Source organism: Dermacentor silvarum, chromosome 10, assembly GCF_013339745.2.
Source record: "Dermacentor silvarum isolate Dsil-2018 chromosome 10, BIME_Dsil_1.4, whole genome shotgun sequence".
NCBI lineage: Eukaryota > Metazoa > Arthropoda > Arachnida > Ixodida > Ixodidae > Dermacentor > Dermacentor silvarum.
Window position 1 is genome coordinate 78,005,721 of NC_051163.1, and position 15,809 is coordinate 78,021,529.

General features: G+C 47.4%; 1 protein-coding gene across 1 annotated transcript in view; it reads left to right on the top strand.

Moving 5' to 3' along the window:
- Window positions 1-15,809, top strand: part of LOC119431651 (E3 ubiquitin-protein ligase HUWE1-like) — a 179,786-nt gene that overhangs the window by 40,932 nt on the left and 123,045 nt on the right. Inside the window, exons 21-28 of the mRNA XM_049657964.1 lie at window positions 4,658-4,764; window positions 6,210-6,326; window positions 6,892-7,044; window positions 9,387-9,899; window positions 10,871-11,161; window positions 11,570-11,764; window positions 12,352-12,594; window positions 14,525-14,688. Coding sequence (XP_049513921.1) covers window positions 4,658-4,764; window positions 6,210-6,326; window positions 6,892-7,044; window positions 9,387-9,899; window positions 10,871-11,161; window positions 11,570-11,764; window positions 12,352-12,594; window positions 14,525-14,688 — 1,783 coding nt within the window. The remainder of the gene's footprint in view (window positions 1-4,657; window positions 4,765-6,209; window positions 6,327-6,891; window positions 7,045-9,386; window positions 9,900-10,870; window positions 11,162-11,569; window positions 11,765-12,351; window positions 12,595-14,524; window positions 14,689-15,809) is intronic.

Consider the following 15,809-nt stretch of genomic DNA (forward strand, 5'->3'; position numbering starts at 1 on the left):
ATTGAATGTGAACATGCCGAGCTCATTCTGCATCATCGCTGCTAGCCTTGTCGCTATCTTCCTTATCGCTGCCATTTTCAAGCAGTGCACTACATTCAGTACCATCAAGCGCATTAGAGATGCTGCACTTTTTGAAGGAGGGCACGATCAAAGTTTCTGGGTAAATGCCATACTCGTTGCGGCGCACGCATAAAGCATCTCCCGTTGCCCCCTCCAACGACGGATGTTCTCATCGATGCCGAAGTCCCGCCCAGCTTGAACCTTTGACGATGCCTCTGCGGCTAGCACAACTGTTATAAAGCGGCGTCGCCTGTTTGGTGTCATTACGATAATTCCACGCTGTACGCTGATACTACACTGTTGCCCCCTCCAATAACGGACGTTTTTCTCATCAATGCCTGCGCGGCTTGAAACGGCTGAAACGCTTCAAACGGCTGAAACGCTTCAAACGGCTGAAACGCTTCAAACGGCTGAAACGCTTCAAACGGCTGAAACGCTTCAAACGGCTGAAACGCTTGAAACGGCTTGAACGCTTGGAACGGCTTGAACGCTTGGAACTGCTTGAACGCTTGGAACTGCTTGAACGCTTGGAACTGCTTGAACGCTTGGAACTGCTTGAACGCTTGGAACGGCTTGAACGCTTGAAACGGCTTGAACGCTTGAAACGGCTTGAACGCTTGAAACGGCTTGACCGCTTGAAACGGCTTGACCGCTTGAAACGGCTGGAACGCTTGAAACGGCTGGAACGCTTGAAACGGCTGGAACGCTTGAAACGGCTGGAACGCTTGAAACGGCTGGAACGCTTGAAACGGCTGGAACGCTTGAAACGGCTGGAACGCTTGAAACGGCTGGAACGCTTGAAACGGCTGGAACGCTTGAAACGGCTGGAACGCTTGAAACGGCTGGAACGCTTGAAACTGCTTGAACGCTTGAAACGGCTTGAAAGTCCTGCGCGGCTTGAACGTTTGACGATGCCTGTGCGGCTAGCACAACTGTTAGTTAGAAAGTGGCACTATAGTGGCATCGCCTGTTTGGTGCCATTACAATAACGCCCTGCCGTGCGCCGATGCTACACCATACCGATACTGCCGGTACGATACAGGTCAAAATGGCGACGTCACTCATGTACTTCAGTTGGCTACTGGCGTGGCTAGTAGTGGCTGCGATACCGACTTTTCTAGATAGCGCTAACTATGCACCATATTTATCAGTTTCAGTTCAAAACTGTCGTGTTTCAAAATCCTCGAAGCTAAGCCGATCCTAGAGTTTTGTATATGGTTATTTGAAAAAAAAAAAAAAAAACTATCGGGCCTAGATTCTAATAAATATGGTAGTAATTTTAATGTATCAAACTTGCCAAAGCAAGCGTGATATGTTGGGCATTACGGGGGTATAATGGGGCAGTTATGAAATACAGTAGAACCCCGCTGTTACGTTCCCGGGTGCTGCGTTTTCCCGGCTGTTACGTCGTTTTCGGCCGGTCCCGGCACAGCTCCCATAGAACCCAATGCATTGGTAACCCCGCTGTTACGTCGCAACTGTGGGACCGTTCCCGCATCATACGTTGAGAACTGCCACACCGCGCCGGCCCGAGCGGCCATTTTGACTTTTCATGTCGCTTGGCTTGGTTGCTTGACGATGGCATTGGCCGCCCAAAGTGCTGGGGGCGACATTTATTACGTATTTTCGGTTTCCGCCAGCAAAAGTATGGCCTTTGATATCCGCTTTTGCTATCTAAAGATGGTGTCTATGACGCGTTGCGGCCCTAAAATTGGTTTTGGCTCATATATGTTCCGTATAAAGTCCAAGGGCGATAACGCCGTCGCCGCGCGCCGTATGCTTTCTTTCGCGCGCGAGACGCAGTCGTCGGCTTCCCTCGCACGCTTTCACTCGCACATACAGCATACGTCGTCGCGCGCCGTATGCTCTATGTGCGAGTGAAAGCGTGCGAGGGAAGCCGCGCGGCCGTATGCTGAATGTGCGAGTGAAAGCGTGCGAGGGGAGCCGACGACCGCGTCTCGCGCGCGAAAGAAAAGCAGGGAAGAAGCGCGCCTCCTTCCGTTGCGCTCGAGGCACCAGCGAGGGAGCGAGGGGGGGGTAGCGGGCAGCGTTGTGCTCTGGCATCATACTGCGCGGCGGCGCGCGCGCGGTCCCGCGGGCCGTATCTTGAAAGCGATCTGGGTGGGGGCAGATTCTACGCAGTGTAGGTGCGTCGGCGGCTCGTGGCTTTGTGCGTGCTGCGTGTTCTCGGCGCTCAGTTTGGGTTGAAGCGATAGACAACAGCACGAAGTTCACTTCGCTCGCTTCTGCAGCGGCGCTTAACTGCGCGTGTCCGCGCTCATCGAGTGTGATGTGTTCATGTTTGCCTGTGGGCGCTGACACCATGTTTGTTAATTAGTTAATAACCGAATGTTTACAAGTTTATACAGACGATAAAACTACTATTCTTACTTTGTATAGCTCATCGCAATCGATACTTCGGCTGTCGGGCGAAACTACTTTTTGTCGCACGTAAGAATTAAAATAATATTGTGTTCAGTTCAACACTACTCCCATTTCTCAATTTTTCCTGTTTCCTGGCTCTTGCGTTTCCCGGCTCTTACGTTTTTTTTTTACGGTCCCGTGAAAAACGTAACAGCGGGGTTCTACTGTATTTGCGGTTGAGGTTATGCGTGACTATTACAAGTAATGGTTATAACACAGTTATCATGGTGCCTCTTTCTTCTTCACAATTTTGAGGTTTGGCTATATTTCCTTATTTTATATACCTTTTTAGATTAATGCACATTTTTAACCCTTTCAGCCCTGGATTTTCTTTTTCTTGTATATATTTTTTTGCTTTGCATATTTTACACCACAAGGACTCTAGAAACATGCCTGAGCAAAAAATAAGTCATTTGTGTTATTATTTGCCGATTTACAGTTGTCGTCAAAACCGCACATCAGGGCTCAGTGGTTGCGAAACGCAGTGAAAAGATAATTTATTCAGAGGTGGAAAACACAATCTTTGCAAACACAAACTTCACTAATTGTTCATGTGGAAGCCTCTGAAGCAGTTTCGAGCCTTGGCAAGACACAGGTGCACGTTACATTTTTCGCACATGATACGGGTTTGTCCTGTGCATCCCTCAAGCTTACAACGCTGTTCCCTGCTGTCGGTACGAAGAGGCCAGTGTCCCACCTGATCAAACCTAACGTCTTGTACTGGCCTATTTTCAGCATATCTTGCTTTTTTCGAAGTCACCAGAGGGGAGAGTGACGGCCTTCCTCGCTTTTGCACCTTTGGCCGGCTGTCGGCTAGTGCAAGTGCTTCAGTAATATGGAGGGTGAAGTCCAGTAGGTCCAGGTGCTTGCCAGGCATCAGTCCTCGTGCAGCTGCATCACTTCTATACTCCAGCCATGCGTTCACAACTGAGGCATTGATAACGTGAAATATCTGGCTCAGGCTGCGCAAACTTATCACCGCTGTCTGAAGATCCGTCGATTTCTCCCTCCACATCAGACAAGTTTCCATTATCAAGTTCACGTAAAACTGCATCCGTGCATTCTTCCAGATGCGTAGAACGCAAGTTCTGGCCGGAATAGAATGAATTTGTCGGTATACACGGTGTAGCGCCCACCGACGCCGCAACGCTGGGCGTTTTGGTCGGCGCTCTCAGCCAGTGCCTTGGCGCCGGCTGTCGAAGAAGTGAAAAATAAGGAAGCGCAGCGCGTGCTCGAGGCGCAAGCTCGGCACGCGCTGCGCCTCCTTATTTTTCACTTCTTCGACAGCCGGCGAACGGCCTGCGTTCCCTCCGCCAGCGCTACCCGCATCTCGTCCTGTGCCCGTCAGCCACCATCAGACAAGCCTTTCTCCCTCGACTTGCCCCGATACCGTCTCGTCGACCACCTTATGCACTACCGTCCCCGGCCTCCGGCTCTCTCCAGGGGTCTCTTTCGTGCGAGTACGTGCACAATGTCCTCGACACGACCATGATACCGGCCACGTCATCGCCCTGACGTCCCTCTTACAACGGTATAGGCGTACCTGAAAAAAAGAAAAAAAAAAAAAAACACACCCAATGAAATCGGACGCAATGGCAAGCCCACGGCACGCCATATACAACCACAAAGCCCTGCTGTCGTCAAAACCGCACACGGAAAAAACATATTCTTACAAGTAATATCACCATGCAATGACGCTTATTCAAGTACATGCGTTCTCTGCAATCTGTTTAGACACTATTAAAAAAAACGCAACGTAAACTACGCAGGGGTTATTCAATTATAAAAGAAAAAAGTGCACGTACCTGACGGCACGTCTGCCATGTTTGTTGTTGTCATTTCTTCTTCCTCGTTCGACACCGCTCCGTAGAGTCACGTGACTAACCATGGTGATGGCACTAGCACTTTCAGTAGTACGATGTGGGAAAAATACAAGCAGTTGCGGTTCTTTTTTCATACTGAAAATTCCGATTTTAAGTCATGTCGTCATTTGACGACGCCAGGGCTGAAAGGGTCAAGCTCCCGACTAACTCCAACTCATCTGAATAATCAGTTTGCAGTGACTGTTCAGGATTGTTTACCTCGCTAAAAAGTTGCATTCACGCAGTGTTTTGCTTTGTGCATATTGAGAAGGAACACCGTTGCTTATCAATTTCAACTGCTTTCGTTGCAGCCACCGACGTGGTCACAGTGTATGTCTTCCAGGAGCCATCGCTCCTGTCCTCACTGCAGGACAATGGCCTCACAGATGTTGTTCTCCATGCCCTTCTAGTGAAAGAGGTGGGTTTTGGTTTTGTGGTTTCAAGTGCTCATAACAAAGGACACATTATGCATAGTGCAGTAGCGCAGAAATACCAAATGCGCATTTATTTCGATTCCATTCATCTCTTACTGCCGGTCACAGCGGCTGATAACTGGGAATAACTGAGGCATGGCTCCATGTAAACCAATGCCGAAATGCAAGAACGGACAGTTCTTACATGATACGGCCCCTGAACTTCATTTCTTATGACTTCTCTTTCGCAGAGCAGCCTTTCCTTCAGAAAAAAAAATTTGTTAACCTATGTTTGTAAGCTGCTAGTTTCCTTTTTTTTTTCCTTTTTTAATATCAAACAGGGTGTGTACTGTTGCAGCGCAAGGGACAGGGGGATAACATTTTTTTTAAGTGATCTTGTCATATAGCTCCACCTTTCGCTTCGTTCATTTCATGATGCTCACTGTTGCTTACATTTCTGAGTTCGTGTGCCAGTGGATTGTATGCGTGTTATTTTTCTTTGCTCTCCTGTGATTTCTGGTGACCTATTAAACTTGGCTAAACTCTGCAGTTTAAAAAATTTGCTTCACCAGTGCTCACATTTTCACATACTGGTTGATGCATGTGGTTTCTGTGAGACACATTCTTCGAATACGCAAGTTGTGTGCACGATCAGTGGGCTATGCGGTGCGAATAACGTAACAAGGCAGTGCATGTTCAAGAGGCTATTGCACTAAGCTAGCGGTCTGGCATAATGCAGCACCAACTTTATGAGCAGTGTAGCTCGGAGTACCCAAATTGCAAAATATATCTTTTTGTTCACTACTTTGCGCAAAATACAAGTAACAGTTCCTCGTTGAGACATGCGACTCGCCATTTAAGGTTACTGAGTGAATATTTACCCTCGCCAGATATCAATAGAGGCCTAAGTCATTCGCAGATGCAGTCTTACGAAAGGAAGCACGTCTAAGCGATTATGTTCACTGATGCTTCAAAGCCGAAGGGAAACCTTCTGCTCGTTAGACCAGCAAACCACACCAATAAGCTCGTGGTCAGTCTAGGCACGCCGATGTCTTGAAGCCAAAGAGAAGGAAGCAGCTTTCGCTTGTGCCCGAGTTATCCATGCCATCAGGTGCTGTTCGCATCGAAACACTCGTGCTAACTCTCGTCGCAGCTGCATAACTAGGAAATGACTTCCACCATTCCGTGTATGTCACGTGGGTAAGACGAAGGATAGGAGATGTGCGAGACATGTGGGAAAGAGTGAACATCAAATGAGGGAAAGCTGAGCATCATCTTGTGTGAGTACAGTTCAGTTAGCGCATTCTGAAGTGGCAGGTGGCCAAGACAGTAGGCGAACGGCTTAGTGGTGGCGAAGTGCTGTAAAACTCTCTATTGTCTTGTTTGCGTTGTCACTTTCACTAGGCTTTATTTTTCACTGACCCTGTCGCACTGTCTTGAACTATGGCAGGTGCCAGCGACTAGGGAAGTCCTGGCATCCCTACCCAACGTGTTCAGTGCACTGTGCCTCAATGCCCGAGGTTTGCAAGCATTTGTTGCCTGTCGACCGTTCGAACGACTCTTCAAGGTGAGTTTCCCTTTGTTTTCCATTAGTGCTCCTTTGAATGCTTTCTGTTAAACGTCATGTAGGCTAAAGTTGTTAGTATGTTTATTGTGACTAACCGGTAATGATTATGAGCTTGCGTAGGCACTTGCTACGTCACGAGCTTTTGCATAAGGAGCCACGAGGTAATGTCGGGTAATGTAGTTAATGTAAATGCTTGATGGGGTTTGCCAGCGGTAACGTTTTTCAACATGGCCTTGGTGAGCTGTGATTACTGTTTTCACGCATCCTTAACCCATCCCCTGTTCTATCCTGGAACTTTCAGTGTGTTTTTCTCTATGAACCCTGCTATGGACTGTTTTTCTGAATATAATCTATTGAGGACTTGTGCCATATTCTTCACAATACCTTTTGTGTCGGCTTTTGTGATTGGTGCGTTGGTGTAGCTCCAGTGACAGAGCCAAGGTCTTATGCTCAAGGGTCTTGTTAACAAAGGATGGATGTGTCATCTGGTTAGTCAGTGAAGTGTGCCAATGGTGATATGTCCTGGGCGTCATTCCTGAGTATGCCTTGTTTTACACAACCTCAGGTTCTACTGTCGCCAGACTACCTGGCTGCCATGCGTCGGCGCCGGTCATCAGACCCAATGGGGGACACGGCGTCCAACCTGGGTAATGCCATGGACGAACTCATGAGGCATCAGCCGAGTCTGCGAGTTGATGCCACGGCAGCCATTATCAAGGTGAGGCTTTTTCTTGATTACAGTTGCACCCCTCTGGTATGCTTTAGGGGACCACATATATAGAATGCCACATGTGGAACATGCTGTGAAGGGGGGGATGTAGGCTTTAAAATTTATTTGTGGTTTAATCCTAATGAAACTTCAGTCCTAATAGGTTTTTCAGTGATTTCAAATCTATATATTTTTGATGGCTGCACTGGTTCAAAAAGCATTAATGTTTTTTGAAAACAAATTTAAGGCCTATTTCTTACGGGGCTTCTTGGCAGTTTCATCTGGCTAAACACAAAAAGTAGGTGCTTGACCCTAATACTGGAGACTTACTCTATGGTGTGATGGTATTTTTATTTATTTGAAAGCATTCTGTTGGTAAGAAAATGGACCAACATTTACTCAATATGTGTTTAATAATTTTCCCTCATTTCTATTTCTGATTGTAATTTGTGAAATTATCCTTGAGTAACAGAAAAAGCACCACTTCTTAGATCATTACAGTACGAATACAATAGCAAATTTGTTACTGTCACTCAACGACATTGAAAAAAGCCCCTAAGGCTCAGTGCGGTGTATAAAAACATCGAACTGAAAAAAAAAAAAAGGCACTTGGAAGTTTTAGACAACTAACTTTTGCTAGAATGCAGCAACAGAAATATTAACATTGTTTTGTAGCTGTTGTCTTTGCAAGAATGGCCATACTGAATATGTGACCGTACCCTGCTAAACACCTTGCGAAAGCTTCTTATAAAGCCATGTACTGGCCCTAGCGTTGGCATAAGAAACTAGGTTTACCACTTATGTGCCTGTTCCAGTGTCCTGAAAGGTAAAAAAAAAAAATTTTTTTCATAAAGGCACCTTTATTAGTGTTTGTTTTATAAAATTGTGCAAATCTCCTGCTTGTGTGTCAACACGTTCGTTTTTGAGTACTCTAAAACTGCATTTGCACAAAACTTGCCACGGTTGACGTTACGTGCACAGGACACGTCGTGTTCAACACGAACCCTGGCGGACACTGTCCCACATTGTTCACGTTTGCAAGTGCTGCGAATGCGCTGTCTCCGCTAATAGTGACATTACAGATTAGCCTAATCTCAAAACGGGGTCTAGACTGCAAGAACCCACGGCATGGGAACATGTGCTGGCGTATCACCTACGGTCCTGTACAGTTTGCTAAATAAAACTGCACACGCGCAACTTCTGCGTGATCATGTGCAGAACCATGACACAGCGCTTTGCTTTTCTGCCACTTAAATTGCCACTGTAATACGGGGCTGCACAATGTGTTGAACACTTGCGGTCCGCCACAATCCGATCACCGGTTTGCATGCTGGCTCGTTTCTTCCATGCAATAATCGCCTCCTCTTTCTCGCCTTATGATCGGGAAACGGTTACACTTTGCTTTCTGTACGCGAGTCCGGTTTCGAACTTCTTAAAGCAAGCATCAAATAACTGCTGCTTACGATCACGGTGTGATCAACAAACAAATGGCACATCAACTTTAAAGTAGGCCTAGCAGGCGAGCTCTCCATTGGCAGCGTTGGTGAACCATTGCCATAGCAACAGCCAATTGGAAGGCACCAACCAGCATGCTTGCGCGCTGAGCCAATGCCAGGGCCACTTGCAACACGAACTTCATTAGGCAGGCCCCCTCATGTTTTTGTTTGTGCTTTTCCTACGCAGCCATCGTACGCAAGAGCGATGGGAACGAAAAGGCGGAACTTTTAATTTTTTACTGAGATGGCGGTGCTTAGCGGTGGGAAAAACGAGAGATGGCTCTGTGAACTCTGGTATATTTGCGCTATTTGGCGCTCTTTTTTCGCCATCTGTGCTGGCAAACTAATTTTTTTGTACGCTTTGAGTGCATTTTCAGCTAAATTGTTTTGTTACAGCATAGGCTCGGCATTGCAGATGCTGAAACAAATGGTTTCTAAAAATCGATTTACTCAAATTCTCACCTTTTTTTGAAACCCGCGTCCCTCCTTAAGCATCATAAGTCTTCAGCAACTGGGAAAATGCATCGAGCCGAAACATATTAGCGTGGTTTTACTATGTTAGCGTCCAAAAATTGTGCTAGAAAAATGAGCAAGTAGGCAAACTAGCTCACCCATAGTTTTTCATAAGACCAGGGAAAGAAATGTCTATATTATATATTACTGTATAATTATCCATTCAACCAAAGAAACAATGAATGTTGATGCAGTAAGCATTTTACGTATGGATTCTATGTGTAATGCAAGCTTTCATCATATTTCATGACATACATAAGATGAATACACGACGTATCCTTATCGCATCATGCATTCAACAAAGTGACAAGCTTATTTTTTTTTCTTGTCTTGTTTTTGCAGCTTTTAGAAGAGCTTTGCTCAGTTGGCCGCAACCCGGCTTTTGTGTGCTCGCGGCCGGCAGCCAAGAGCGAAGTGGCCGGAGTCTCTGGCAGTGGGGCCCAGGCCTCCAGTCACGGGGGCGGGGCCTCCGGGGGCGGAGCCGGCGGTCGAGGCTCGGGACTGGCCAACGATGCAGGCTCCTCAGACGAGGAGGAAGAAGAGGAGGATGTGGACCCGGCACCCACGGTCCCATCAACACCGAAAGCGAACGATGAAGGCAAGGCAGCGTCGGGCACTGGGGGCACCACCGCCGAGGCACGCACGCCGGTGCCTCTGGTGGACTACATCCTGAACGTGATGCGGTTTGTGGACGCCATTCTGAGCAACAACTCGACTGATGACCACTGCCGCGAGTTCGTCCAGCAGAAGGGGCTCGTGCCCCTCATGAGCATCCTGGGTCTGCCCAACCTGCCCGTCGACTTCCCGGTCTCGCCGGCCTGTCAGGCAGTTGCGTCTGTGTGCAAGTCTATCTTGGTGAGCAACCCTCGTCTCCGCTTACCGTTTGCTGTGGTAATTGTAATTAGCCGAGCACTGTTTGCTTGCAAAAGTGGCAATAGTGTGCACCAGATTGTAGTTTTCTCTGCATGAAGTTAGTGAGAAGCATTCAAACATATTGTTTACGAGGATAGTGTGTACAGTCAGCGACCAATTTTTTAGACATGTCTGATAATTCTACCACGAGGCAATGTATAAGGACGTCTGAAACTCTTACTCTCCGATTTTCCAGACATTTCGTCGTGACTGCAGGTGTGAAACGGTGACAGTCGAAGCCATCACTGCCGCTATTTTGATTATCTAGCAGCATTGAACCAGCATAGTCACAAGCCGATCTGCTAACAGCCGTAGCCACCGTGGCAATGCTATCCTAGCTGCTTTGACGTTTGTTGACACTGTTTGGTGCAGTGTTTTTTACACAAAGAATTCGACGCTGTCAGCAATGGCGCCTCACTAAATTTGTCGTCTTTGCCGATGGCTTTGAAGGGTGGGAAGTATGACAAGGATCGAGTGTTGTATAGTTCTGCTTCACGAAAGTCAGCAAAACCTGCGGCTAGATCGTGACCTGTTGCAGTTCACTGGCGAAAAAAATAATCGGGATGTGCACGCAGTAGGGAAAAGCACGTCTACTCGGATGAAGTCGCAGGTCTTGCGCCACAGCCAAACAGGCTACACTGCGAAGGAAGTCGGCGAGGCCCTCGCCGCTGCGATCGCTAATCAGTCGGGAGATGACGAGAATTGCCGCTTCTGCACTGATTCCGTCTGAAATAGAAGCAAGGGTTGTGAATTTATTCAGTAAATAAAGGCGGATTGGTGTAGCAAGCATTTGTTTTATTTTCTTTATAACCGTCGATATTTTGACATCTGGTTAATTAGTCCGTTTTCTTTTTCGGCCCTATGAAGTTAGAATTAACGAGGTTTCACCGTTTGTGTTTCTTCCCTATGCTCAGAATCTGGCGCACGAGGCCCAGGTGCTGCAGCAGGGTCTCACCCACCTGGGCGCTGTGCTGGCGAGCCTTGAGCCCCTGCACAAGCCCCTGGATCCCCCAGGGGGATCTGTGCTGCTCGAAGAGCTGCTGGGGGCCCTAGCTGCCTCCCAAGGAGCGTCGGGCAGTGGCAGCGAGGGTGGCGAGGGTGGCGTAGCAACAGCGACGACGCAGCAGCAATCACCCCTGCTTCATGCGATGGCTGCCACCCATGCCTACATCGTGATGTTTGTCCACGTCTGCCGCACAGGCCAGGTGAGGGATTACTCTGGAGAGAGGGTTCCAGCTACGGGGGGGGGGGGGGGGGGAATCTTGTAGGTTGTCGTGGGTCCAGCTCTCTGAGGTTTCTTCGTAGATTGCGCAGAGCAGCTTACGAGGATAAAGCTTATGTTGGGAGTAGAACGGAGAGCAAGCAATAATCAAGCTGCCAGAGTGTCTGGGATTATATCTGTTTCTTCAAAGATGTCTTGCGAGCTGCCAAGATTTCGTTGCGAAGAAATGCACTGCCTGCACAGTGCTGTGAGCAAGTGCATTTGAAACAATTAGCCCTGCTTTCTTTTTCTCAACCCTTCATGCACCATGCCGAACTCTTCATCTTTTGCTCTGCTGGAAAGTGTGCATGGTGGCCTCATGCCCCCCCCCCCCCCCCCGCGTGTTGTGCAGAGCGAGATCCGATCCATCTCCATGAGCCACTGGGGCTCTGAGCTGGGCCTGGGCGTGCTGCGGGGTCTCTCCCGCCTCTACACCTCCCTCGTCTGGGAGAGCACCGTGTTGCTGGCCCTGTGCAACGACTCTGCTCTGCCTCCGGGCTGCCCCTTCGGCCGCCACCAACTCCAGAGGCTGCAGGGCACGCTGCAGGTGCGTTTGTCCCTCCAGGTGTCTTGGTGATGGTAGAATGGCGTCCGAAATGCACCCAGAGGTCTTCCCTCGTATAAATTCACACCTGGCAACTGTTCGAATTTTTTGTAAAGTTTACAAATTTGGGCTCATTCTTCAATCTTATAAATGTTGCGTTTTATGAAAAATTTTGTTTGCGAAAAATGTTTTACTCATTGATCTCTGACCATACCCTTCGAAGTTAGTGAAACGAATTCAGTTTTATTCATTCTGTGCAAGTTTATTGAGACAAATTTCTGAAGTAGGCAAAATCTGCAATGGCAGAATCGCTAAGAAAATTGCTGTGTTCTAAAAACAGTGAATTGCTCTTCAGTCTCAGCTTTTACAAGTTTTCTGCGGCTTGTGTGCTGCATGTGCGCCACAAGAGGGTGTGAGCTCAGGGTAAACTTAAAAAAAGGCACGCCATGCATCCCTTTCGCCTCCCCCTCCTTTCATTGTTGTGTATGTGAGGTTTTTGCAAATTATGAAGTTCACAGGTTGGCAAGTATGTAAACGCAAACCCGGGATTTCTAGTCCCTGATGTTGCTTGCACGTTCCTGGTCCCACAGAACATGCCAGATGTGGCAGCAAGCTCGTCGGGAACGGCCCTGGACGACTCGCCGCCGCAGAATGGCATGGAGGTGGATGTAGGAATAGCCGACAGCCCTGGAGGGGCAGCATCATCTACCTCGGTTGACGGCAAGGCCAACAAGGCTCGCTCGCAGGCAGCAGTCAAACAAATCAAGCCCTTGCTGACGGGAGCATCACGGCTGGGACGCGCTCTCGCCGAGCTGTTTGGTCTCCTTGTCAAGGTAGGCATGGCCACCATTGCTGGCAGTGAACTGCTACAGGAGTACGTGCTGAGTGCGGTAAACCTCCGTTCATTTGATCCTGACGTGACTGACGAAATTGATTGCATGGTGGGGTGGGACGAATGAATCAAGAGGCAGGGAAAATGCCTGTGCACACCGCTGAATAATTTGGCAGTATTTGCCAGATTTAACATCCCTCCGAATTCAATCTGCAACTGCTTTTCATGGGTTCGAAGTATAAAACTAATGTACAAATCACATTGGAGCTCCTAAAAAAGTTGAAATCTAATGTACACTTGCTTTTTTTTTTTTTAGCAAAAGGCAACATGCCCTTGGTTCTAGCAATAAGAAAAACATGAAACCAGTGAACTTTACCTTCATAGAATGGAATTTTATTTGCCTATTGTCTATTATTTGTCTATTATTTGTGTATTATTTGTATATTTGTCTATTCTCATCACTCTCAAGACAGCATCTTGTCGCTGTGAACCACAATGTGTTGTCCTTTATATGGTCCATTGTGTGTTTGATATTCAGCATTTATCTAACTCTGCAGCAATTGCAAATGTGATGGCAGCCCACGCCTAGACTCATTATTTCACTACTATAGCCTGCAATGCATGTGATTCATCGGAGCACTAAAAACATGAGACGTGACTTGTTGCTAGCTTACCATGTAAAATACTAACTCTCCTTTTGAATGAGTTTCGAATTCGGAATGCACTGCTGTCCAACTCAAAGCACTTGTTTAGATTTGTCAGCAAATTGTGTTTATTTCTGTCATGTCACAGGAAGGCGAACTTCTTTCAAGATGAACATCTCTGGGAAACTGTTTTTGAGCATGTAGGCACAGAGGCACAATTTTTTAGTTTATAAACTTAGGTATAGGCTGAATATAATATATTACGGCTGAATCATAGTTTAGTTCGCACATGCTACAGTTGGAACATTTCACAAGAACCTTATTGACATTTGCTGCAAGGTAAAAAAACATACCAGAAAAGAAAAATTGTGTGCCTGAGAAAATGTACTTGATCCAAACAGCGGGGTCACGATAAAGTGATACCTGCTGTGGTGGTTCTTGGACCATAGTGCTCTGCTGTTGAGCATGAGGTTGCGGGTTCACAGCCCTCATCTTGCTTCTTGCATTGGGATGTCACTGACTCAAATTGAACGCCTGACCCCCACTGTTTGCAGATCTGCATGTGCTGCCAGCAGTAGGTTTGCTTTTCTCCAAAGCTTTTATGGACTTGTATTGCTTTCTGAAGTGATAACAAGGCAAGAAGTTAGGCGATAGTCTCCAGTTGCATTTGGAATGTGGTTCAGAATGGCAGAAGTGTTTTTTCAGGAAATTCGCGAAAAGAGAAAAAAAAAAGTTTGTTGATTTTGGCAGAATCTATCATGATAAATGTTGACGTTAATACGATTAGCATTGAAGCAGTGTAGCGATGCACCATATTGCCACCGCCAAAAGCTGTTGTGTGTGAGGTGTGTACCGTCGGCATCCTCTCTAGCGCTTCCCTCTAGACGTGTTATGCCATCTAGTGGCACTGCCCTGAAGTCTCCACATGCGGCCTCTGAGATCCATGACGTGGCAGTGTGTGGGGACGCTGAGAATTGTTCTCTTGCTGCCCATGCACATTTTCGGTGCAGTATGTGTCGGGCTGCTGCGCCTGATGAAACCCGGGTCACGATTCCACCCACCACCGGATAAATTTTGAAGGCACAAACCTGGTGGTTACCCAGTGGCACAATTCCGGCTTGATAGAGGTCAAGTACAAGCATAACACACAATGGATAAAGTTGCCCAAGAATGCTAGTAACAGTAAAACACTCTTAAATAAAAGTCACGTCCGTGCAGATGCGCTATTGCTACTGTGTGTTACTGTGTCGTGACTTGTATGCTCTTTGCTGTTTCCTTGCGCGCCAGCTGTGTGTGGGCTCCCCGATGCGTCAGCGACGTGGTCAGCAGGTGCCGCCATCCCCCACGGCCCCGTCCCCTTCTGCACGAGCAGTGGCTTCTGCGCTGACCAGACTACTGGCCAATGGTCTGTCCTGGGAGCCACCCCTGACCTCTCCCATGCCAAAGTTTAGGTACGCGAATGAACTTGTTCTTGACCTAGTTGACATTCTCATAGGGCATAATTGCGCTTCTAGAGTGATGAAACAAAGAGAGGAACGAAAATGACATAGGTTGGGTCATTTTTTGTTCCTCGGTGTTTATTTTCAGAAGTAGTAATGGCCTTTATGTATACGTTGCAGAATTCTTGGCGGCAAGTCGTGGCGGCAAAAGCAATTTGTAGAGGTTCCTAAACGTAGTGTCAGTCGTGTTTCACCTTCCAGCAACAGTTTCTTCGGAACAGCAAACACCAATCTCGAAGGCCATGTTTCTGTGTGCTTTAAGCACCGAAAGCGATAGCAGGAGCTGGAAACACGTCATGGTTGCCATGTTTGATTTGTATTTACGGACACGCGTCTGGGCATATGTGGCTGGGGCCATTGCGGTAGTTGCTTTTGTTGTTTCGTCGGATGCAGGACTGTCGGCACATTTTCCTCGAGTGACTGTGGTGGGATAATCGTAGTGTACGATTTTATTAATGGAATTGAAGCCTAATTTTTTATTTTGGAACCTAAAAACAGCATTATGAGTGCTGAAAGTGCTGGTGGGTCAGTCTCGCAGGGGAAAAAAAAAATTCACGTACAGCAATGTTAAGAAGGCACCTAATTTCATGGTTTAAGGATATACATGCTCAGAGCATGCCCATAAGTGGAGCCCTGCTGTAGCAGGAGGCATTACAGTATGCTTGTATCCTTGGATGCGATTACTTCAAGGTCAGCAGCGGCTGGTTGCAAAAATTTGAGAGGCACAACATTGTTGGAAAAATGACCAGTGGCGAATTTGCAGTTGCCAGTGTAGCGGGGGTAGCGAATTAATTGGCTGCATGACAGTCATTTTATCTTGGTATGATGCGATTGGTGTGATGTCTACAACACCGACGAGACGGCCTTTCTTTATTGTTGGCTGCCAAGTGGGACTTTGACTCAGAAAAGCAAAAAGGGCCATGGGGACAAGCAAAGCAAGCAGCACCTGACAGCTTTATTCTGCGTAAACATGGACAGCAGCGACAAATGTTTCTAATTGGAACAATAAACCACGCTGCTTCAGCAGAAAAAAACCTTGATGAAATGAACTTGGGTATAATCAATTATTGGAT